General features: G+C 43.1%; 1 protein-coding gene across 1 annotated transcript in view; it reads left to right on the top strand.

The window, feature by feature from the left end:
* The window catches only part of ALOX5 (arachidonate 5-lipoxygenase), a 34,393-nt gene extending 14,583 nt beyond the window's left edge, over positions 1 to 19,810 (top strand). Inside the window, exons 5-14 of the mRNA XM_074830815.1 lie at positions 2,595 to 2,701; positions 5,606 to 5,778; positions 6,493 to 6,639; positions 6,735 to 6,938; positions 7,169 to 7,255; positions 8,982 to 9,160; positions 11,878 to 11,999; positions 14,286 to 14,386; positions 17,058 to 17,228; positions 18,481 to 19,810. Of these exons, the coding sequence (XP_074686916.1) occupies positions 2,595 to 2,701; positions 5,606 to 5,778; positions 6,493 to 6,639; positions 6,735 to 6,938; positions 7,169 to 7,255; positions 8,982 to 9,160; positions 11,878 to 11,999; positions 14,286 to 14,386; positions 17,058 to 17,228; positions 18,481 to 18,660 (1,471 nt within the window). The 3' untranslated portion in view covers positions 18,661 to 19,810. The remainder of the gene's footprint in view (positions 1 to 2,594; positions 2,702 to 5,605; positions 5,779 to 6,492; positions 6,640 to 6,734; positions 6,939 to 7,168; positions 7,256 to 8,981; positions 9,161 to 11,877; positions 12,000 to 14,285; positions 14,387 to 17,057; positions 17,229 to 18,480) is intronic.
* The last annotated feature ends 3,379 nt before the right edge of the window (positions 19,811 to 23,189 follow it).

Genomic DNA, 23,189 nt, shown 5'->3' with positions numbered 1-23,189 from the left:
CCTCCCCATGAAGTAGGAACCTGAAACTTTATTACAGATAGCCAGCTGTTCTGGAGAACTGGTATGACAGAAAAAAAGACTTTTCCAAGGAACAGCAGTGCTTCTTGCCTGGCACATTTGACTGAAAATCTAGACCTACGCTTTTGGTTGGGTGAACTGTGAAAAGCTTTGGAGAATGAGTTTGATAGCTGTTATCTAGCTACCTTGTGCTTTGGGAGCCTGGGACTGCTGTCTGCATGAATGGAGTGTAGATACATGGGGGGAAGGCATGGGGTCTTCCTTCAGTTTGAGTGAAGTAGTAAGGAAGACAGGGAGGTGTGTTTGGAAATCCAAGGGCAGGTGTAGAGTTGCAAGGTGTAGCAGTGGGCAGGGATCACATTTAAGGAAAAATGTGAGATCTGTGAGAGTTATATGAAACTTAGGAAGTAGTGGAAGATGGGAGGGGAAAGCCCTTTTGCTTGGGACATGCAAAACTGAATTTAGAAAGAGGGAGATATGTCTCAGAGATTCCTTCTGTTGCAAGGTTGGATCTTTAGATGCTGTTAGGTGTGGATAATTCTGTAAATTTACAGAATTAATCATGTGTAGTTGGGAATAATCCTGTAAAGTGATGTGACCTACACTATCTAGCAAATGGAAACTCTCGCCCTAGATTCTGTGCCAGAAATGCAGGCTTGTGTAACTATTTTGGACCACTGTTGCATTTGGGCAGATTAAGTTCTACAGGCAGCTCTGCCATTTTTCCCTTGCTGTGATTTCTAGTATGTGCCAGAGACATCTGAGAAGTACTTGATTTCTTGGGGAAAAGAAGGTTTTTGTTTCCTAAGTCCTTTGGAAGTTTGTTCCAAAATAGGAAATGTGAAAGACTGCTTCCTTTAAAAAGTAATCTTTGAAACATCCGAGAATGAATGTATGCCTGGCATTCGGCAGGTCAAACCACAGCAGGTTTGTGACTAGATCGCAGGTGCTGTGCCTGCTGCTTGGTTTGATCAAGCTAATAGCCCCAGGTAGGAAGGGCACCCTGGGCAGGAGAGGAGCAGTACATACTGGTTCATGTGTCCAGTGTTTCCTAATCTCAGAGCAGTTCTGAAGAAGGGCAGAGGCTCTAAGGACCTGTAGTGGAAACTCTCAAATGAGACTCAACAGTCTCAAGTAACTCCTCTCAAGCTATTGAGATACACTGTTTAAAATCATTTAAACTTCTGGTCATGGTTATGCTTTCTCTTGAAGTTCATCTGTGATTCAGACACCTGATGTCTATCTAGAAAGTCCTGCCCCGTAGTTACCCTCCTTTTGATCCTTGTATGATCATTCTGTGTCCCTGTTAGGTGTGAAGAGACCTCTAGAGAGGTCATCTCCTGCTCCAGGCTAGACAGTTGTCTGAGTTTTACTTCCTAACATGCCTCCAGGCACCTCTTAACCTTGACTGCTCTCTGCAGCAGCAGAAACAATCCATTCTACATGCACTCCATCTGGGCTCAGTGCAGAAGCAGCACCTTTGTTTGGGTTATGGTCATGCTGGTCCAGAACCCTCCTCCAGATTACCTCTTGCTGGTTTTCCAGGCTTTTGGTCCTCTTCACCACTTCTAATCCAGTTCTTTTTAAGGTGCCTCAGTCTAAGTTTGCTGATTATAAATCCACCCTCCTGGGATTCTTCCTCCCTCAGATTCTGTTTGGGAGGATTTCCTGCAACACTGTGACTTTTCTTTACTCCATTATCTGCCATGCTTGCCTTTGTGTGATCTGTGTGCTTTTCTTCGTGCATTTGAAGTGTTAGTGGAAAGTAACTTTGTTTTTCAAATTCATTATTTGTGTTTTAGTCAAAAGAAATTATTTCTAGTTAGTAACAACAGTTTAGCATTTATGTAACAATTTAGGACTTGTCGTCTCCTACAAGGTGAATGTGCTTGACTGTGTTGTAGAGAGTACTTTGCTGAATTAGCACTTTAGGTCAGATGTTTCTGGCTCCCAGCCCCCCATGTTTATGTGATGTTTGCAACCAAGTGACTTGGTTCCTGAGGTTAGAGATGAGCATCAAGTTTAACTAGCAACTCAAGTTGTCAAAGACTCAGACTTCACGCTGTAGGGATCCAGTCTGGCCTTGGTCACATATCTGCTTACAGGAGCTGTTCTCTGTTTAGGAATACTGGGTGGGCTGATCCTGGGTTGCGTTTGTTCTGACTTTGTGCAGATCACTCCATCTCTTTGTGTTGCCATACCCATTTCTGAACTGGTGCTAATAATGATCTTAGCGCTCTCAGCTGATGCTAACTACTGATGATGTGTGAAGTACTAGTTTTTCTGACTATAGTTTTTATATGACATAGGTCTTAAAGCACTGCCATTGTAGACTAACAAGAACAACTCTAGAATGGAGTTCACTAAATGCAATAGCAGGGATTGGCCCCTTGAGATGCCTTTCGGCTTGTGTGTAAAGGTACAGCCAGCAAATTTAATTCTGTACTATGTCCAAACTCACATTCAACCACTGAAAAATTTGTTGTGTGTAGGTATATAAAAGAGTGGAAAAGAATGGGGAAGAGTATTGAGGAAGCTGGAGATTATTTTTTTCAGAGATATTTTGTTTCATTTAGGATGGAGAATCTTTATGTCAACCGTTTCATGCACATGTTCCAGTCCTCCTGGAGTGATTTCGCAGATTTTGAGAGGATTTTTGTCAGAATCAGCAACACAATCTCCGGTGGGTTTATTAGTATTTGCTCATGTTTGCATTGTAGAATGACTAATCAGTTGTCTTGTACATATCTGATTAGGATTGAAGTGGCTGACCCGCACTTCTGCTTTCCCATGGTTTTTCACAAATAAACTGTAATCTTGGGCTGCTGATCACACCAGCAGCCTGCAAGACCAAAAAGTGAAGCTATGATCTCTTACAAACTAAAATTACTGGGAATTGCTTGGTGATCTTAGTGTCCTGAGCTATACTGGAGGCCAGGGCAGTTGGGCATCAAAGCCCCTTTTGGCTTTTAGAAATGTATTTTCAGATATGTGCAAGTCCCATAGGACAAATTTTCATAAGTATTTTGCATCTAAACTTAGAGATAGCTTAGTGGGAGTGCTTTTCAGAGCATATTAACTGGCTTTGAAAGTTTGATTGTGTATGTCCCACTTCAGCCATCTAAATACATAGAAAATCTTCAAAGAGGCACTTTTGGAAATGTTCTCCGCTAAAGGCAAGTACAAGGGTGACCCCTCTTGCTTCTTACACAGACTACATCAAAGGCTGTTGCCTAACATCCCAGCCATGTGCTCAGTCCTGGTTGCACTGCTGCTAACAGTCCCACCTTCCCTACTCTGTCCCAACATGGGGAGGGTGTCACTGCCTCAGTTCTGCTGTCATAACCTCACGTGTAGCTCCCCTCAATCAGTTCTTGTGGGCCATTTGTGTCAATGACATGGGACAGCTCAAATGCTTTTCAGTGGTAAATTTTTCCCAACAGGGATCATTTTGACAGAACTAATTTCAGGCACAAAGCTTGTGCTGTTAGGCCAACAGATCTGGGGATGGATTGCAAAGATCTGGGAATGACCTGGGAGCTGTAACTTCTTCAGCTGGTCCTGCTGCAGCCAGGATGGGCCATCAGACCACAACCTGAGGAACCATGGTTCTTACTGGAAATTAGCGTGGAGTAGGCCTGAAAAGGCTTGTGGCATTTATCCAAAATGCCATCTCTTTTCAAAAATGTGTCAGAATTAGTTGTGCATACTTCATTAAATGTCCTGCTGTGCTTGCCATTTCATACTCACATCTTACTAGAAGACAAAAATCCCTCTCTAAAAGTGTGAGTTTCACTCTTGTATTCAGGGCCATTCAGTTTCTGCAGTATCTTTCATACTGTAAAAAATCCATTGATGTAGTATTAACATATCAAAGTCAAAATACCTCTTTAACCCTCTTCAGTGTGGCAATCTTAGCAGTTACTTGAAACCCAGTAAAAAGAATTGCAGACAGACATGGGTTTTGAAATTCATGGTGTCATTTCTGTAAAGCAGGTCTGGGAAGCCTTTGATTTGTGAGCCATACCCAGCCTTCTACTACCACCCATGGTTACATTATTTTACTGTATTATTGGATATAATAGCTACACATACAATAAATTTGTTAGCATGTGGCTCCTCAAATGTATATGAATAGCCTGTTCAGACTCTGCAAAGGAAAATACTTTTCCCTCCTGCTCTGAAGTTTTGCTCCTCTTCAGGCTGCTTAAGGACCAGTTAACAGAAAGAAGAGTAATTTCTGTGGTCTTGGGTATAAAGTAAAGCACACAAGGTGGCCAGAGCTATTAAAAACTAATTACAGCAATTTGTTACATTTAATAAGATTGCTTCCTAAAGTACTTTTAACACGAGAATTAGATATGATCTACCATTAATTTCATTAATAACATTTCAATACTCATGAGGAAAGACCCAATTCTGTGAGTTTTAAATGTTAAGCATTGGTCTCAGTTATGTTAATGCAACTCTGAATCTGCGTATTGACAGAAACAGGGCTAATGGTTCAAGGCATTTTTCAGTCATGCAGTTTCTGTCCAAGCTGATGAGTCATTTTTTTGCTTGGTATAGACTTCAGATACAGCTCCAGACTCATTATGCAATTGACAGAGATGATGGAAATGTCAACTTTAAGTAAACTTAACTTTTTTCCGCTCTGTTAGAAAGCACTGTGAGTTTTAATACTTTTTATTTTAATTATCACTGCATTCCTTCAGGCCTATCTTTTTCATCCTTTCACCCTTTGTAGAAAAATTAATTGCTTTCCAAAAAAGTTCTGCCTTGTCTGAAAATAGGCAGTAGTGGAAAACTTTACTTGCTTCATTTTTCTCCTGAAGACACCAGTGAGATTTTTCACAGTAATCATGTTTTTTCTGACTCTGAACTTGTAGGCTGAAGAGGTGACATGACATTATGAAACACAACACTGCAATTGTGGAAAACATCCAGTAGTACTACATATGTAATAGTAAAGAGATGGAGTACCCAAGACTAGTATTTTGTTAAGAAGTGATGTTAATCTGAGTTTATATTAGCAATTGAAAAATAAACAGAGGAAAAAAAATGTTAAACAAGCAAAACAATGCATGAGCACTTCTACTGAGTCAAAGTCAAAACCCTTCCCCAAGGTATCCCTCCCCCAGCTCCAGCTACTAAGAGAACTGCTCCAATCACTGCTGTTCTTTCCCTACCCACGTTGCTCTGTATTTTCCTTCTCCTGCCTGTGCCATCTTTTTTGGACTCATCTGTCTGTACTGCATACCCTGAGAATTTGAAGAGTGAGATTTAAAAATATCATGGAAGACCTGAAAACGAATATTTTACTCCCCATTGCTTCTGTACATGGAGAAACAAATTATTATCAATTTAATTCTTCTCAAAGAGAAAAGCAAATATTATATTGTCCATTTAACTTAAGTGATTTTTCTTAAAAGTCTGTGACACCTTTTGAATCCTTTTCTTGCTACTTTTTTTAGTCAAAGTTGCCATGCAGTATAGCAAAAGGTGGGGAGGAAAGGAGGAATCCTACACTGCAGTAGGATATTGATGCAGTGGAGATACTAATGCTGCAGGCTTTTTTTTCCTTTAGAATATGTGATGCAGCACTGGAAGGAAGATTTTATGTTTGGCTACCAGTTCCTGAATGGATGCAATCCTGTACTGATTCGGAGATGCACAGAGATACCCAAGAAGTTGCCTGTGACTATGGATATGGTAGAATGCAGTCTGGAGAGGAACCTGACCCTGGAGGAGGAAGTGAAGGTATGTCTCCAAGTCAGGGTGGCCTCCATCTGTTCCATCTCATACCCTCTAACCTCCAAACCCTGTTATAACGGCCTTCAGCCACATCTTTCTTCAGGCTGTATGGTTGGTCATGGATAAACTGGTTGTCTCTGCAGACTGGCAACACTTCTGTCGACTGTTTTCTCCTGCTATCCTGGAACTGCAGGCTGTGCCTTTCTCCAGGTCCAGTTTAAAGAGATGTCACCAGGAGGTGAAGGGCCCTTTTTCAGTGGTTTCCTCTGAAAAGTTAGGGATTGACCAACTGCCTCGAAGGGGAAAAGTGCCTCTCCCTTTCCTGGTAGGGTCTTACCCTGTTGTCACCCACAGAGTTAAACTAACATGCTGCAGAAGGGTTGGCAAGGGTGGTGCCTTGCTTTTGTTTGTACGATGAGCACAGGGGTCTCTCCAGCTGTCAGTATGAAACTTGTTTGCATCTTACTGTCACTGCATGAATGCCACTCACTATCAGACTCAGCAGACACAAGTCAGGTAGTTTGTGTAAAGGTGCCTGCTATCTCAATGTCATCATCCCTGAGCCACCATCAGCAAGGGTGGGCCAGTGGCTGCTCGCTCATAACCACGGGGCATAAGCCAGCCTCTGGCCAAGACTTCCTGACCTCTGTTCTGAGCCTTGCTGCTTGCACTCCGTTAAAACACATCATGTTTTTTTGTTTTTTTTTTTTTTTCCCCCAGCAAGGAAACATTTTCATTGTGGACTATGAGCTGCTGGATGGTGTGGATGCCAATAAAACAGACCCGTGCACAATACAGTACTTGGCTGCACCCATTTGTCTGTTGTATAAGAATCTGGAGAATAAAATTGTACCCATTGCAATCCAGGTGGGCTTACTATCAGGGTCTTTAAAGGGACACATTGCTTGTCTCATCTTAAACATGAATGACTTGGAGTTTCATATTGTTTTTATATCTTCTAGCTTGGTCAAAAGCCTGGGCCAGACAATCCCATATTCCTTCCTTCAGATGCCTCATATGACTGGCTGCTAGCTAAAATTTGGGTTCGCTCTTCTGATTTCCACATCCACCAGACAGTGACCCATCTCTTACGGACACACTTAGTCTCAGAGGTGTTCAGCATAGCTATGTTCCGGCAGCTGCCTGCTGTACACCCCCTCTTCAAGGTTGGTTCTTACATGAAGGGAGGTATGTGTGTCAGGAAGGTTGTCACATTAGTTTGACAAACCAAAAGGAAGTCCTGGTGATAGCTCAGCTGAGATAGTTCGGCTGGCTGCCCTGAAAGGCAACGTACAGCTAAGCCACCAGGACTTCCAGGACTTCAAACGTTACACCTGGGTGCCACTGAATTCAGTCAGAGAATTTGCCTTCTTTCATTGTTTGTCCCATTTCGCAGCTCTTGGTGCCACACATGCGGTTCACAATAGCCATCAATACCAAAGCCCGAGAACAGCTTATCTGTGAATGTGGCCTTTTTGACAAGGTAAGTCAAATCTTTGCAAATCTTCATTATTCTTCATGGTTCTGTATGTGTTTTTATCCTTCAACCATCACATATTGCCTTGTTTGTTGACCTTTCTACTAAAGAGCAAACATAACTAATATCACCTGAGGAACTGGCACACAGAAGTGGTGCCTTGTTGTGCTAAAAATGTTATCTTTTACCTCTAAGTAGCCAATTCAGAACTGGCCAATGTCAGTAGTGAGTCAGTATCTCTCACACATAGATGGTGTGACTTTGGGGTATGAGTCTAGGAGTGTGAGGTAACATAATATGCACATGCATCCCTGCACATGTATGCACACAGTTAAGTCCCCAATATCTTTTAAGTACTTGGGCCAGGGTGATGAGCAGAAGAATTTGTGATTGCAAAAGGAAATTTGCATCAGAGAAAGACATGTAGATAAGATAGATTTCTAAGCCCACAAATAGTGGGTGTAGATTCCAGCCTGTCTTCTTGAATTGCCATAAACAGCAGATCTGCTAGGATTAAAACTCAGCTTCATCTGAGTCGGTGAAACAGCTGTATATCATGGACCGCAGTGCCGCTCTTAGGTCAAATATCTGACTGCACTGGTATTTAACATGTTCCCAGCTCTTCCTCCCTTGGCTCCCCCAGAAATGGCATGTTGCAGCTAGGAACAGCAACAGGTTGACAGCAGCAGTCTCTGTGACAACACGCTATCATCAAATGGGAAGTTTGGAGAGGTTTCAGAAGTCTTTCCAAAGAGGGAGACAAGTGTTTCAGGACAACTCTGTCCCCCTTACACCCCTGGCACCAGACCAAAAATAGCTTCCATGCTCCAGAATTTTTCAACCAAGGAGAAGAGAGAGGTTAAATCCAGGCACCTTTCCTGTATTCTGTACTTTACTGCTGACTGTGGAGACCTGGCAGGCACTCCCATCCCTTTGAACAGAAGCATAATGTCCATATCCTGTGCATGTGGGATGAGTGTGTAGCTAAGACCTGCCAGCAGGAATCCTGGAGTTCCAGATTTTGTTGGTTCCAATATAGATGAACAATCAACCAGAAGACAGTAAGTGTAAGATGACTACTGCTACAATACTAGCATTATGTGCTAGAAAAGCAACACTTGGGAGTTTTGTGCAGTGATTATCTAAAGAGTTTTGCAGTGCTGTTTGTTGTGGACACACTGTGTTTTCCAAATGTAACATATACTGAAAACCTGGCTAATCCTCATCAGTAGCCACCCAGTGAGATTGATCTCCTGGCTTAAATTCCAGGGTGGCTAATAGTAGCTTGCATCCCTAAACACTTTCTCCTAAACCACTCTGTAGCAGCAGTGGGTAGTTTAGCAATAGCCCTGTTCTAACACACTCCTGGCTGCCTGCCTTCACACACACGCTGGTTCTGGAGCATAGGGCTGGCAAAAAGTGCTTTGGGTTCGATACTTCAATGTTGCTGTACTTTATTACTGTATTCCATTAAAAGCTGGTGCTGTACCTATAGAGAAAATGTGGATATTAACAGTGATTCATGGGAGAGGTGTGAAATCTCTGAAGTCAAAATTCACAGTTGCAGTAGACCTCTGCAGTTTTGTACTTGTTTGTGTGGAGATGTGGTTTTGTCCTTGAAAAACAGATTCACCAGCATTTTGAATATCATCTCCTGCAGATTTGGAAAGCCAGTCTCAACACAAAGTGAACATAATCTCCTACTGTTCCTGTCTTGCCATTCTTCCTGCAGGCAAATGCTACAGGTGGAGGAGGACATGTACAAATGGTGCAGAAAGCAATGAAGGATCTGACTTATAGCTCACTCTGCTTCCCTGAGGAGATCAAAGCTAAAGGAATGGACAGCAAAGAAGATATCCCCTACTACTATTACCGGGATGACGGCATTAAAGTATGGGAGGCTATAAAGAGGTAAGAGACCATAGTTCTAGACCGTAGATAATAAAGTCACTGTCACAGAGACACAGCTTTGTTTTCTCTCTGCTCACTTTGCTCTTCGTCACAGCCTTGTGAACATCACCTGGGCTGTTTAGTCACATGGCGATCCATTCCACATATCTCATCTGAGGAAAAATATATAGTCAAGCACACACCCTTGAAAGACTGGTATTTCCTGCTTTTTTTAGACCTGCATTCTGTATTTCAGAGACCCCTTTACAAGTATGTACTCTCCTATAGGATTTTGTGGAGTTTAGTGAATTGAAATTTAGTCCTGCAATGGGAATTTAATTAACTTTCTTTTTTTTTTTTACCAAGAGAGTACTCAGCTCTCTGAGCCAGCCACGTGATCTTGTCAGGGTCCTTGTAGAGTGGAAATGTAAGCTTGGCTTGCATGAGAGTTGTGTTTTGAAACACAGTGAATTAGGCATTAACTGATTCAAGCAAAACCTTTCTTAAAATGGCTTAAAATTGCAAGGTCCAAGTTTTGTCAGGAAGGGCAGCAATTCTGAGTCAGGAGAGGTACTGCAAGACTGCTCGACCTCACAAATGTGACTTCTTTTCAGATATGAAATACTGAATGGAATGGAAAAAACTCAGAATGGAATGATTCATTATGGTTTTTATTCTACAGTGGCATTTCATTTAACAAACAACATATTTTTGCATGGCATAAGTTGCTTGCTAAATATGCAGCTGTTTCTGGTCACATGGCTTTTGAAAAGCATGTTTATTAAAAATCAGATCTTTTGTGTACATAAAGTAGGGGGTTTATAATGCAAGTATAATGTTTGAAGTGTTGGGTACATCTTTGTGTCCTGTGTTTTCTCTGTGTTTTGGCAAGGGGTTATCTTGTAATATTTCCTGCAATTGTTAGTGCCCATTTGAGGGTAAAGGAAGTTATAACTTTTCTGTGGTTGTTTTTTTGATGTAGTCCACTTTTTGTCCTTCTTCTCTTTCCTGTGTTTTCTTTGCTGATTGAGACATGCCTTTTCAAATACCAGATAGTACTTAGTCAATTTAGTTTGACCGTTTGTGGGTGTTAACCTAGTTGGAGGAAGGTGTTCCACTGCCTCAAACTTGGCTGAAAGATTCTTCTTAAGTGAATAATTTGGTTTATAAATGGTGTGGGCAGTACCCTTTTGACTGTGTGATATCCTGACCCATGAACCCACGGTCATGCATGTGTCTAGTCTCCTACACTCTGCAGGGATGTGGTTTTCCACTCTTTTGATGAAATAACTTCTATCCCCAGCACTGCTTCACCTGTAGTAGATGGCCTAGACTTAAGAAAGCTGAAAAGGTTGTCCCTATAGAAACAATGAGGCTGACATGGCTAATTTTTAAACCCCTTCTCTAATACTCAGCTTCTTATTTCTGATCTAACCACAGATAGATATCCCAACCCAAAAATATTCCAACCCAAAAGGCCTCGTTCATGCTTCATATACTAATTTATATTTGCATGGATGGTGATCGAAAATACTGCTATTGTGTAAGAGAAGGATTACCTTCTGTATGTGTTTGCATATGTGCCAGGTAGTGGAGGCAGAGCTTATGCAGGGCAGCTTTATCTCTGCATGTTGTAGGATTTTTCTTTTTCTTTGGCTTCCTCTGGAAGCCAGAATTACTTAAACTCTTGGTGTTTATGCAGTTGTTTGTTTGCCTCAGTAACAACTCTTGACTTGGTTGGCTAATAGAAACCAGATTGACAGACTTGTAAAGGTCTCCAAATCGCGATAAATTTATAGTTTATTAGGGGAGAAATCTGTATTGGATAACAATTCTTAATCCCATCAGCCATTTTCCACAGTCAAATGTTTCACCCTATGGTTTGTTACCAAAATACTTAACAAGAGATTACAGGTACCTGCAGATCTAACAGAATATCTCAGCATAGCTGTTAACCAGTCATATTCAGTCATGAAATGCAAATCTTCAGGAAATCAGGCTTATGCATTTTTACTACTTTCAGAACTATTTCTTTTACCTTAGTGTTTTAAGAGCCCTTCTTCCTGATGTGGGTTAGCCTGGGAGGCTTTTACAGAAAGAGGGATTTTGAAAAGAGGAACTGAACAGGGAGGAGGTGTCTACTGTATGCAGTGGATGTAGGAAAAAACTCTAGACCTCTTCTCACCAAGAGAAGCTTCCTGGGCCACCCCCACTTTGGAGTGTGACACTTGGGTTTTGTGAAAAGGATGTGCGGTAGGAGGGGATTAACTATGTGAATGGTATTCAGGAGCAGCTTTGGAGTATTGCACGTACAGGGGATGGCGCTGGTATCACAGTTTGGGAAACCCTGTTCCCAGTGTAAGAACCATGTGGCTATGCCAGAGGAAGTCTGTATTAAGTGAAGAAAAGGATGCAGATGTGATGACAGAGGTCTGGGCAAGAATAAAACCTCAAATAAGAGAATAAAGCACACAGGACTGTTCAGGGGATGTGGTGCAGTCTGGCATCTTTTTGTTGGGGGAGCAAGTGATGCAGTCAGAAATGAATCAAAGTTACCTCTGTGCATTCCCACTGCTTGTGGGAAGGAGGTAGGAGGGTGTTGACACCTACTCTTCCCTTCTCTCTTTCCGCCCTACAGCATCTGCCTCCTCTACAAGATCAGTAGAAGGTCTTCAGGGAATGGCAGGCTTGCTTTCTCCTTTTCATTTTGTCTTGTTCATTTGTTCCTGTGTCTGCAGTTTTGCAGAGGATGTGATTCACATCTACTATGAGAGCGACGAGGTGGTGTGTGAGGATGTGGAGCTCCAGGCCTTTGTCAAAGACATTTACGTCTATGGGATGAGAGGCGTGAAGGCCTCAGGTAAGGTGTGATGGCCCAGCTAGGTCTGCAATGTGTTGAGTCCCTGTTGACAGCAATGCTGCCCACACAGCATGCCTTGAACTGTTGGAGACCCTCTCCCTTCTTGGCCAAAAGATGCTCAGTTTTATGGGTGAGACCCTGGATCAAGCCCTCCCTCAGGAGACAGCTCCTTCCTTTGCCACAGCTTGTCACCATGAGCTTGGGCAACTCGTGTAATCTCTCTGTACACTGGGGATTGGTCCTTTGATCTTGTCTGCTTATGCTTTAAGCATTAGGGGAGGGGCTATCTGTATATGCTGTTGGAACCACCAGGCAGGCTAATAGAAACCACAAGGAGCAGCAAGACCCCCTTGAATCCTCTCATCCAAACCTTGCACCAAATAAGAACAAGTAAGAACCTCCCCAGGAATGACTTGCTGGACTTTGCGTTTGTTCAGTATCTGTGTCATCATTGAGCTGTTTTTCTTTCTTCAAGAGAAGATACTCCTAATTCTTTCCAAGAAATATTTTCCTTTGCTCTATCTCCTCTCACTGCCTCTCATTCCTTGCAAAGCGCTACTTGGCTGTGGGAACTCTCACCCATAACATGGCTCTATTCTCCCACCTGAGTTAACATGCTCCTGGCTTTCCCTAAATGTGTTTTTTACTTCCACTCACATTTTGTCCAAAAGATTTTCAGGAATTTATACAGGTGGGTGGGTATTCTTCATACTGTCCTGACTGATTTACATCTGGAAATACCTTGTTGGCCAGTGGTCTGGAGCAGATGGCTTTGGCACTGCATGCACACGTTTGTATGTGAGACTTAGAGGCAAAACTGTGATGTTTCCACTCATTACCAATATGTGCTGATGTATAACAGCCTCCTGGGCTCTACCTGCCTGGACAAGCAAAGGATTGGGAGACACCTAATTGCTATCATTTTCGTTTGTCTAGTTGTCTCTTAGGAAAAGCTTAGATATGGACTGCTCATAGGAACTTCATGCTTGACCTAAGCATCTTGATATGGGACAAGTACTGAGCCTTTCCAGGGCTACAGCTGGGGTGGGATGCTACCACTGGTGGCAGGACTGCCACTACAGGTGGGAAACGTCCAAGGCCTGCAGCATCCCTGTCTGCACTGCTGCCACTGCAAGGGCTGGGTCAGAGAGGAGGGGTACTTGACTGGGTCTGTAAAGAATGGAAGGAGGATAAATGGGGGAGACTGTTGCACCCAGGTCTCCCCCTCCAGACTCTGTTCCTGCTCCAGAAGGGCTGCTCTGACTGGGAGCATGCCAAGTCCCTTTAAAGATAAGCGCAGTGTGCATAGGATAGCAGTACACAAGAGGAGATGGTACATCCTCTCCTCTTTGGGCTTGGTGGCTGGCCAAAACTACTACGTGCCTCTTTCCCCTCTCAGGTTGAGTTCATATCTGCATCAGGTTGTTGTTGGAGATGTGAAGCAGCTGGCACAGACAGCCTGAGCAGAGGCAGCTCGCACCAGGATGCTGACAAGTTTCTAGGTATTCTGGGACCTGTGGTCACATGGGGCTGGGACAGGGAGTAAGCACAGGACTGTCATGTAGTGGGGATAGGAGAGGTACAGGCTTGGGGGTGCTTTGGTAGCAAAATATGTCCCTAGTCCCTGACTATCCCCTTCTTTCTTTGTATAGCTCAATTTGATGATGTTCCCTTCAGAGACAGCTTGATGCAACTATTTCTTTTCCTCATTTTGTTCCTTCTCTTTCAGAAGTTCTCATTTCCTCACTTCCCATTTCAGCAAATAAGCTCTCCCTGCACTCTTTCTCACAGTGCACTTGATTGCTGAGCCTCGGACTATTATAAATACAAGCACATGGTCATTTGCTCCTTGGCATGAACCTTCCCTGCTTGCACTGCAAACTGAAGAAAAAGGGAGCATCCTAGGCCCCTGCCCTGTGGACTCTCTGGGTTTATTGCTGCAGGGTAGGTAGGGTGAGAGGACAGGGATACAGTATTTTTTAAAGGTGTAATTATACTTTGCCTTTCCCTTAAGAAACGCCACATACTTTGCAAACAGTGGTGATGCCTCACAAACCTCTATGAGGTAAGGCAGGATCACTCTGTTTTTATGGCTGGACAGCCAAGACAAGGAGAGGTTGAGTAGCTCCTGTTAGAGCACACAGCAAGATTCAGAAAGAGAATGCCCTGCTTTTCAGCAACTGCTGCACAATCCTCTAACTCATGCCTTTTGAGTAACTGATTACTACCAAGTAACTGGGTTACTTCATAGCTGGGTTACTTAAGCTTTTCTTCTCCCTTGTTTAGGGTTTCCTAAGACAATCAGAACACGAGAGAAGCTAGCAGAATATCTCACAGTGATAATATTCACCACATCAGCCCAGCATGCAGCTGTGAATTTTGGTCAGGTAGGAATTTCTGGGAAGTCTGTTCTTTCTGGGCTGGGAGGTGCATCTACCAGGGCAAGGTCTGAGAAATGTTTTTTAGTAGATGTACAGACATTACATTACTCTTTCTGGTCAAAATAACTGCAGAGCCATCTGAAAATCCCCACGAAGCCTGTGGAAACAGAAGTATTTTGGAAGCTAAGAAAGGCGTTTTGAGTCCTAAGTATGTACCAAAGCTCAAATTCAGGGGTTCTAACTTGTATATTTTAGTTTTAATGATTTTATTGTGGGGAACAGGTTTTCTTAAGCATTTAAATGGGTTGCTAAGACCCCTCTCAGAAATGCTGAAGTGTTCAGGTGCACAGTCTAGCTACCATGCTTTCCAGACATCACATGAACTGCCTGGATATGATACGTGCTGGTAGTCTGTGGCACATTCTGCAATGAAATGTAATGAGTTATGCTAAGTGGCTTTACTTTGCATTTGCTGTGAGTGTGTGCATGAGTGACTACCATGGGTTGCTGTTGTAAGCTGCGCTAATTTGGCAGTGTGCCTGTGCTGAAGCAGCATACATCCCATTTTCAGATGTGGCTTAGGGAACGTGCAGCACAGCTCAGGACTCTGACTGCAGTTCGTGTAGCTGCAGACACCTTCTGACTTTGAGTTGGTGCAGCAGGCTATTTCCGACAGCTCAGTCCCAGCAGTACAGCAATCTAGCTGGCCTAGTGGAGCATTTACTGAGGGTCCTGCGTTAACAAGTTGAATGCTGCCTTGCACGTCTGCTTCCTGCAGCAGCACAGACAAGCCTCTACAAGGTAGTCTCATGGAAGTCAGTGGGACAGGAGTCCATATCTTCAGTGATACCTAGATATGTAACTCCCACTGACATACATAAAAATTTGAAGCAGTATGTCTCTGAGGACCTAGGCTTTGGTCATGTATGGTCAAGTTTTCAAAAGCACCGATATGCTTAATGTTCCCAATGCATGAAAAAGGCATTGCTGATCATTTCTTGAGTTTGCAAGCCAACTGACAACTTTGACCTTCATTTATGATGTTTAATGTGTCACATACCGATAGCCTGTGTTATCCCTGCCTGCTTTTACTGACATATCTACCCTGAAACTATAGTAACTGCCTGCCTTTCAAATGCTGTTTCTTCCAACATCAGGCATTTTGGAAAGCAGACTTCACAGCTAGAAGCAAATCTCTTTGTCAGTCTGTATTACACAGAGCTGCTTCACTGAGTGGGTGTTCAGTCACTGGAACAGGATTCCCAGGGAAGTGGTCAGGATGCCAAGCCTGTCAGAGATCAAGGAGCATCTGGACAATGCTCTTAGTCATATGGTTTAGTTTTAGGTAATCCTGCGAGGAGCAGGGAGTTAAACTAGATGATCCTTAGGGGTCTCTTCCAACTTGAGATATTCTGATTCTATGAGCTTTTATTTTTTTGGCACAAGTTCTGGCTGATCTTTGAGATCATGGATGATCTCACAGATAAACAGGGAGACTATCTTTGCTATGATGATTATTCCCAAACACATCCCACATCACTCTCCATGTTGACCCTCCTGTCCACCCCTGCAACTCAGGAGCCTTGGAGCAGATCTAGAGCCAGGTGTCGAATGAACCTACACTATTACTGTGCCATATGTATGACCAGGAACTTCTGTGACTGTTCACTTCTAACCTGTCATTACAAGTGATTGAGACATCTCTCAACCTCCCCCTCAGGAAATCCTGTCTGTTCAAGTACCACTAAGAAACCATCTCTTAATATTGCCCAGGCTATTAGGGTTTAGCAGAAAGCCTTCAGAGAATGAGAGGGGGAATTTAGCATGTAGAGGATATTCAGCTCATCAGCAAAAGGGTCTTCAGCCATGGGAAAAAAATGACAGAGGGAGAAAGCTGATGGTAGGAGGAGATGGCTATGCACTGGAGAGAGCAGATTGAGCACAGTGTAAGCATGGCACACAGCTGAAGTAGACCTTTCTGTTAGGCAGGACAGGGGATATGTATGAAGATAATGAAAAAATGCTTGGAAAAGAAAGAGTTATGGTAAGTGCAACATCTCAGATGGCAGCAAAACTCAGGGTCATATCTGAGGCAAAATGAGACATCACCATGCTACAACACTGAAGCAGGCCAGAAGTGATTCTGAGTTCCCAGTCTGGCATCCACCATGGCCACATCCACATGCCGTATTCCACAGTGCACCAGCATCCTTTGCCTTTCTTAGTGCCTGACCACAGTACTGTGGGCATGTTCTTAGAGCAAATTTTGCAGAAAAGAGAAACTGGAGAAGAGGCGATTTTATCAATTATAGGTTTTTTACCAGAGGTTGCCTCAGATTATCAGAAGAGATCTTTGTTAAATAAAATAGGTACGTCCTTAGCCTGGCTGGTGAATCTGGGCTGTGTGGCACAGGCCTGTGGTTAGCAGAATAACTACTCCCATTTAGACAACCCAACTCTCCCTTGTGAGATCCTGAGAAAGACGATAGGGACTTCCTTGTCTACTTCAGTCCTTCTCTAGAGCATCTGTCTATCCTTTAGTTAGTATCTTCTCTTTCTGAGAGGCTCATATTACAGAACCAAACTCCCTGGTGTTAAGACTCCTGATTTTCTTCGCAGTGTTCCTAAATATCAGCCACTGTGGCTTTTCACTGTGCTCTCTTGCTTTGTTGTGCAGTATGACTGGTGTTCCTGGATTCCCAATGCCCCACCAACAATGCGCTGCCCTCCTCCGACAGAAAAGGGGACAGTCACCATCGAGCAAATTGTGGAGAGTCTGCCAGACAGGGGACGTTCTTGTTGGCATCTTGGAGCTGTCTGGGCCTTGAGCCAATTCCAGGACAATGAAGTAAGTCAGCCTCCCTTCTCTAGGTGGTGGAGATGTAAGCAAGACAGCAAGGGCCATGGCAAGACCACATGGACTCATGAGATTGTAGTGCTGCCCTGTGCTTGTCTCAGCCACATTTGCCTTTCTGTGGAGATATATCAGTGGTGTGGCTTTGCCCTTGTTCTGCCAGGTGCAAGCCAGCTCTCAGTGAGAGTCGTATTTTTACTCTGAGGCTGTGTTTCAGTCAAAATGAAAGTTTCTAAACTCAAGAATGGTGTTGCTGAGTAAGGATGCTGGTGTGGGGGAAAGAGGGCTGCAGAGGCACAAGGGTTTTCTCCACTCCTTGCCCCAGCAGTGCTGGTGAAGGTACAGCCCCACTGTGTCCCAGTGTCCTGTCCTTTTGGAAAGTCTGCCCCAGTGCCACGTGCACTACAGCTGTGACTTGTGCCTGGCTGATGTGGAGTGTAAACAATGCAAGCCTACAGGAGGTTCTGCAAGCAAGGTCTATAGCCATTTACCTCATGTAAAATGAGATTGTAGGCACTTGGTTGTCTCACCCAATGGCTGTGTCAGGAGGATGTGTTTTGAAATCCTTAAATGGAAGATGATGGACAGAGGGTACTTCAGATGAGTTTGCTCTTCAAGAAGAAAACAGATTTCACCTGAGAAGCTAGTAGTAAGGGTAGTATCATGGGAAATAGTTACCTAAAGCTGGTAATATGCCATTATGCGTATTGGCAATGAGGTATCCAGGGTGCCCTTAAAGTCCAAGCTGACTAAAGCAACTGTCAGGTTGAACTTTGAAGGACAGTTTTAAGTCAACAGAAACTTTCACTGTCACTGAAAGTAGTTGTCTTCCTTTTTCATCCCTGGCTGTTCATTCCCCTCCTGTGCTGTCCTTTTCTTTATGAGCACAAATGTTTGAGTGGCCAGTCAGAGATCTGGCTTGGAAAGCTGATCTGGCTGACCACTAGCCTGAATAAAAGTGCTTATTTTTCGGTGGATCAGCTCCCCGAAGGTGGAGGAGGTGCCACATAGGCACCTGAACCAGCACTACAGAAGGATGTAGGGATGGAAAGAAGCAGCCAGAGGTGAAGGGGGGATGGCACAGCATCCTTCATTGGAAGTGCCAATGTAGGCTAGCTTAACTACTAATAGTACTATTTTAATAGTAGCATTTGTGAGGCTCTGGGTGTTTTGCTGGGTGGCATAATATTGAAACAGAATAGCCTTTGCTTTCTCAAAGCATGATTTCTTGGTGTTTTTCAATTAGCTGTTTCTGGGCATGTACCCAGACGAACACTTCGTGGAGAAGCCGGTGAAAGAGGCTATGGCAAAATTCCGCAAGAATTTGGATGAGATTGTCAACACCATCACTGAGCGCAACAAGAACAAAAAGCTTCCTTACTACTACCTTTCCCCAGATCGCATTCCCAACAGTGTTGCTGTTTGAGCAGATACCCAGGAGAGTTTGGAGGCGTGTAAAGCTAATGATGCTTTCCTGTTACATATGCTTCTTTTCAATGAACTTCCAGAAATGGATAAAGTAAAAAACCCACCCTCTCCATCAGAGCTGACCCATAGTCTGTTTGGACTTTCAAAACAAATTTGATTATGACTGATCTTGCAGACAAAGTCTAGTTGACAACCCTCTAGGTCAAATTTGTTGCAGGTTTATTTTTCCAAGATTTTTTAATTGATCTTAGAATCAATATCCATGTTTCTGTTAGCTTTCTCACTCCTGGTCAAAACAATATAATCACAGATTCACTTATTCAATGAAAATAGTATCGTGAGCAATAAGCAAGTCACATCTTTAAAATCCTTCCTATTTTTAATAGGTGACACTGGTGACTTATAAAAACGTCATCTTTAAAGTTTATGCATTGTTTTTAATCTGATTAAAACAAAGGTTGAGTATTTTCGCGACACCTGTGAATGTCCTAATCCGGATGAAAGTAGAAGCAGGACATTTTCTTATCATAACTGATGGGGTTTTATCACTTTCTTACCAAGTTCATGTGAAATGAGATAGCCTGATTCATAGGAGATTAAAATTTTGTACCTACATAAACCTATATATTTCCAACATAAAACTAGGAAGGTTTGTTTTAGTCTCTGCCAGCAGAGTTTGATGTCATTCATATGTATGGACAAATGTTTTGTTTAGCACAATGGCAACAAGTACAGAGTCTAGCAGTGCTTATGCTTGATTCCTGTGTCATTGCTCAGGCTGTGAGCAGTTTCTTCTGCTTTGTGGGGGATGAACAGGCTACTTTATATAAAGATAAAAGTTGTGGAGAAGGGTTAATTGGTTCTAAGTGGAATTTTTCCATTGGCCAATTAAGCATAATTGGCATGTTCCACCTTAGTTAGAAACATCTGAATTTTGTCTGTTTTGTTTAGAGGTGATTAGGTTCAAGTACTTGGGCTTTGGTTAAAGTTGAGAAGGTCACTGAGATAATGAGAGCAAAAATTAAGTTTGGGAAATTGAAGAGTAGTAGTTTTGTTAATAACAATTTTGCTTTATTTTTCCCTGTAATAGCTTCACCAGCCTGCAGTGTGTTTTCTCAATAAATAAGAAAGCTTCTTGTGCTAATAAAATAAAACTGAACATCGAGCTTTTATTTCTTAACTCAATATCTAATGCTTTATGTCTTGAAAACCTTGTAAGAATAAGCACAATGCTGTGTAGAGAAATGAAGTTCCTGCTATCATTTATGCATGATTTGGAAAAGGGTACTACCAAAATATACGTTCTTTCTGTTTCAAATGAAACACAGGCGTGGAAGCTGATTTTAGACTCTTTACAGCAGACTTATTCCCTTTTTCTACCTTCAGCTAAAGATTTTCAGCAAAAATGTAGAAGGTAAGACCACTTCCTGTTATTGAGGAAGTACATTTAAGACTTGTGCATCTTCCTTTTACTGCAACCCATGAGAAGTGATAACTGTAGGAGCTGAGGCATGCAGTTGGGTAGCAACACTGGAATAGGACCAGGGGGTCGGAAACCATAACATGAGAGCCACCAAAAAAAGAAAAAAAGGCACAACTTACATGCAAAAGGCAAAAAATGCAACAAACTGACGCAATATATCCAAGAGCTCTTGTCCTTCCCCTTGTGTACAGCGAATGTCCTTTTGCCTCAGCTTTCATATGATAATGATGTGCATATTCAAGTATCTGTCTAGATAACAAAATATGGGAAGAGAGGCCAATGGCTGTTCTCTTGCATCTGTTCCCTCTGCTCTAGCCTGTGGACCTGGGATGCAAGTAGCGTTGATGGTAAGTTTGGAGAATTGACTGTGCAGCTTTGAAGGCCGGTATTAGCAGTCTGATTCAACTGCAGGAGAGGATGTGGAGAGAGGTAAGGAGGTTAAAAGTAATGCTGGCACCAGAAAGGAAGCAAATACATGCAAATAGTAAAGTGCTTACTCTTCCAGGGGGTCTGGGTACACATGTTGCTGTCCTACTCCCTGCTCCCTTTTCAACCGGTCACCATCCACCAGCAAGTCATCTTCCTGTGCGTGGGCCATGGCTTCCTCCCTTACATCTTTAGCCATGACTTGCACAGAGGTATCTCCTAAGTCATGGTACTAAGGTACAGTGTCAACTTGCAGGATCACTCCGAGTGGAAATGAAAGGATCAGCTCTCTCTGAAGTGGGTCATGCACTCAGCTTTGTCATAGATATTACTGTTTGATGTGCATCGTCCCATGTCTAACAGGGTTTGACAGCCAATAGCATGTGTCTTGGCTGGATGGCTGTTGCTGTTGGCCAGTCCAAGGGAATTTAGCCTGTCTCTTCAACTCGAGCTTTCTTGCCGTCTTTTCCAATTGTGGTAATTCTCAATCAGCTGGAAGACTGAACTGGTAAATGTCCCCTTGAGAAAGTCCTGTCAGTAACTCGAGAGTCTGTGGCATCTTAGCCCTTCGTCTTGGTGTTTGATCACAGGGGAGGACACTCCAGCTGTAAAACACCATTAGTGCTAGTGAGAAATTAACTGGGAAGTGTTGTCCTAAAGGACTGTCACAAATAGAGGAGAGAGCCTAATGATGTCTCCTCAGGCAGATTCAAAAAAATCTCCCCTTAAAGAGAAAAGGAGGCCTTGAGGTGGAGAGAGACCATCGACGAGGGGACAGGGCAGGCATTTCCCTGCTGAAGTCTGAGTCTTTGGGTTCATCGATGACAGTGAGGATTAACCTCCCATGCTTTCCTATTTTTGCAGGGTGAGGTTACCCCTGTAAACTCCTTTTGGGACATTCTCTTTCCCAAACCACAGACATTCCTTGCAATATTATGATTCTCACTGCCTCTGGACTTAATAGTCCTCCAATATGAAGTAAGCTACCTGCTTTTTTTGCAGTCAGTCCCTATTTTACAGGTGGAGAAATGGAACAAGAGCAATGATATCCAGCAGATCAGCTCTGATGTGAAGTGCCTCTTATATAGAAAGATTGTGACAAAGTTGTTTACCTGCAGCATGCTAATTTTAGCCTTCTAGAGAGCAGACAACAGGTTCAGGCTTGGCCACTCAGAATTATTTGCTCTGTTGCATGTAGGGCAGAACACAGAATAGACCTCAGAAGACCTGTTTCTAACAAGCAAGTTTTAAGCAGCAACTGGCCTTTTCTGCCACAGTAGTAGCTACCTCGTATCTAGGAAGTAATTGCACACACTGAGATAGTAGCACAAAGTGCTTAGTTTGCTTTATTTGTACTATAAACAGGAATAAATATTGCACAACCAGACATGCTGGTAAGTTTAGAGGTTAACTGAGTCATGGGTTTAACTGAGTCATGGGTTTTTATGGCCAGAAGACATGGCTATGACTGCTTAGACTGATCTCAGCATAACACAGTTGGATTTCCCTGAAGCATTTGCTTCTTCAAGTTCAATACAGGGGTGCATGATCTAGGAATATCTTCTGTGAAAACACCCACTCATGATTTACTGAAATACACGGTTCACCCTGGTGCTTGAGTCACTTGTCTCACTGGTGAATCCATCTTGCTGTTAAAGACATGTGCTGTGTTTCTTGTTCTGTGTGCATTCAGTTTTTGCTTCTTGCAACAGACAGCTGCTTGCAGTAGCTTTGGGTGACTGAAGATCCTTCTCTGACCAGTTCCCTACTACATCCTTCCCCTTTCTTTTGGTAAACTGAATAGATTAATTTCCTTTTGCTGTAAGACTTTAAACCTCTTATCTATTGCCACTGTGTGGACAGTATATGGGCAGTTGACAATGACCATGATTCAATGACTATTTCAGCCGTTATTTCATAGGCTGCTTTTCCTTCTGCTTGCAACTATATGTCTGCAGTTTGTCCGTAGATTTAGGTCTCTGACATGTAAAATCAAAGCAACAAGTTGTTTGTTTGCCACCAGCAGCTCAAGAGATCCAGACTGTATGCAGATTTCAGTGTTCCAGCTTTACTAGTTCCAGTTACTGGAGGATACTGGTGTGTTTCTGTGGTTTATGAGGAACCTCTCCATTGCACCAGCTTTGACATTCAAACTCAGCTGCTGTTGCCTCCCCAAGTATGTGATCTCTGCTAAACAGATAGGTGGTAGGAACCAAGTTTGAACATTGCAGCTGACACAAGCAGGATGGACACATCAAGGAAGCCTTGTCTCCAGGATCCTGCCAGGGGTGGAGACACATGCACTCACACAGGTGCTGCCATCACTTGTGCAGCCAGCATACAGGAGAAGGGAGGGACTGGCTGCTCACTGGCTTGTCTTCGTTCACATACACACAGGTACATGCATACAGGGATATAAATTTATCGTCAGGACACAGGCAGGTGACATGACAGGAAGTGCAGAGTAATGTGGTAAACCATCACAGACACAGGAGGAACTTCAGGTGGGTAAGTTGTCACCTGCATTTGGGTTTTGGCTGGAGAACAGTCTAAAAGGCTTAATAAAAGGTTAGCCAGGTCTTTTCACAACTGTGAGAAATTACTGTCATCTCAAAAGT

The sequence above is a fragment of the Strix aluco genome, chromosome 7 (assembly GCF_031877795.1).
Source record: "Strix aluco isolate bStrAlu1 chromosome 7, bStrAlu1.hap1, whole genome shotgun sequence".
In the NCBI taxonomy this organism is placed as follows: Eukaryota; Metazoa; Chordata; class Aves; order Strigiformes; family Strigidae; genus Strix; species Strix aluco.
Note: the sequence above shows the minus strand (reverse complement) of the source record. Positions and strands in the feature narration are given on the sequence as shown.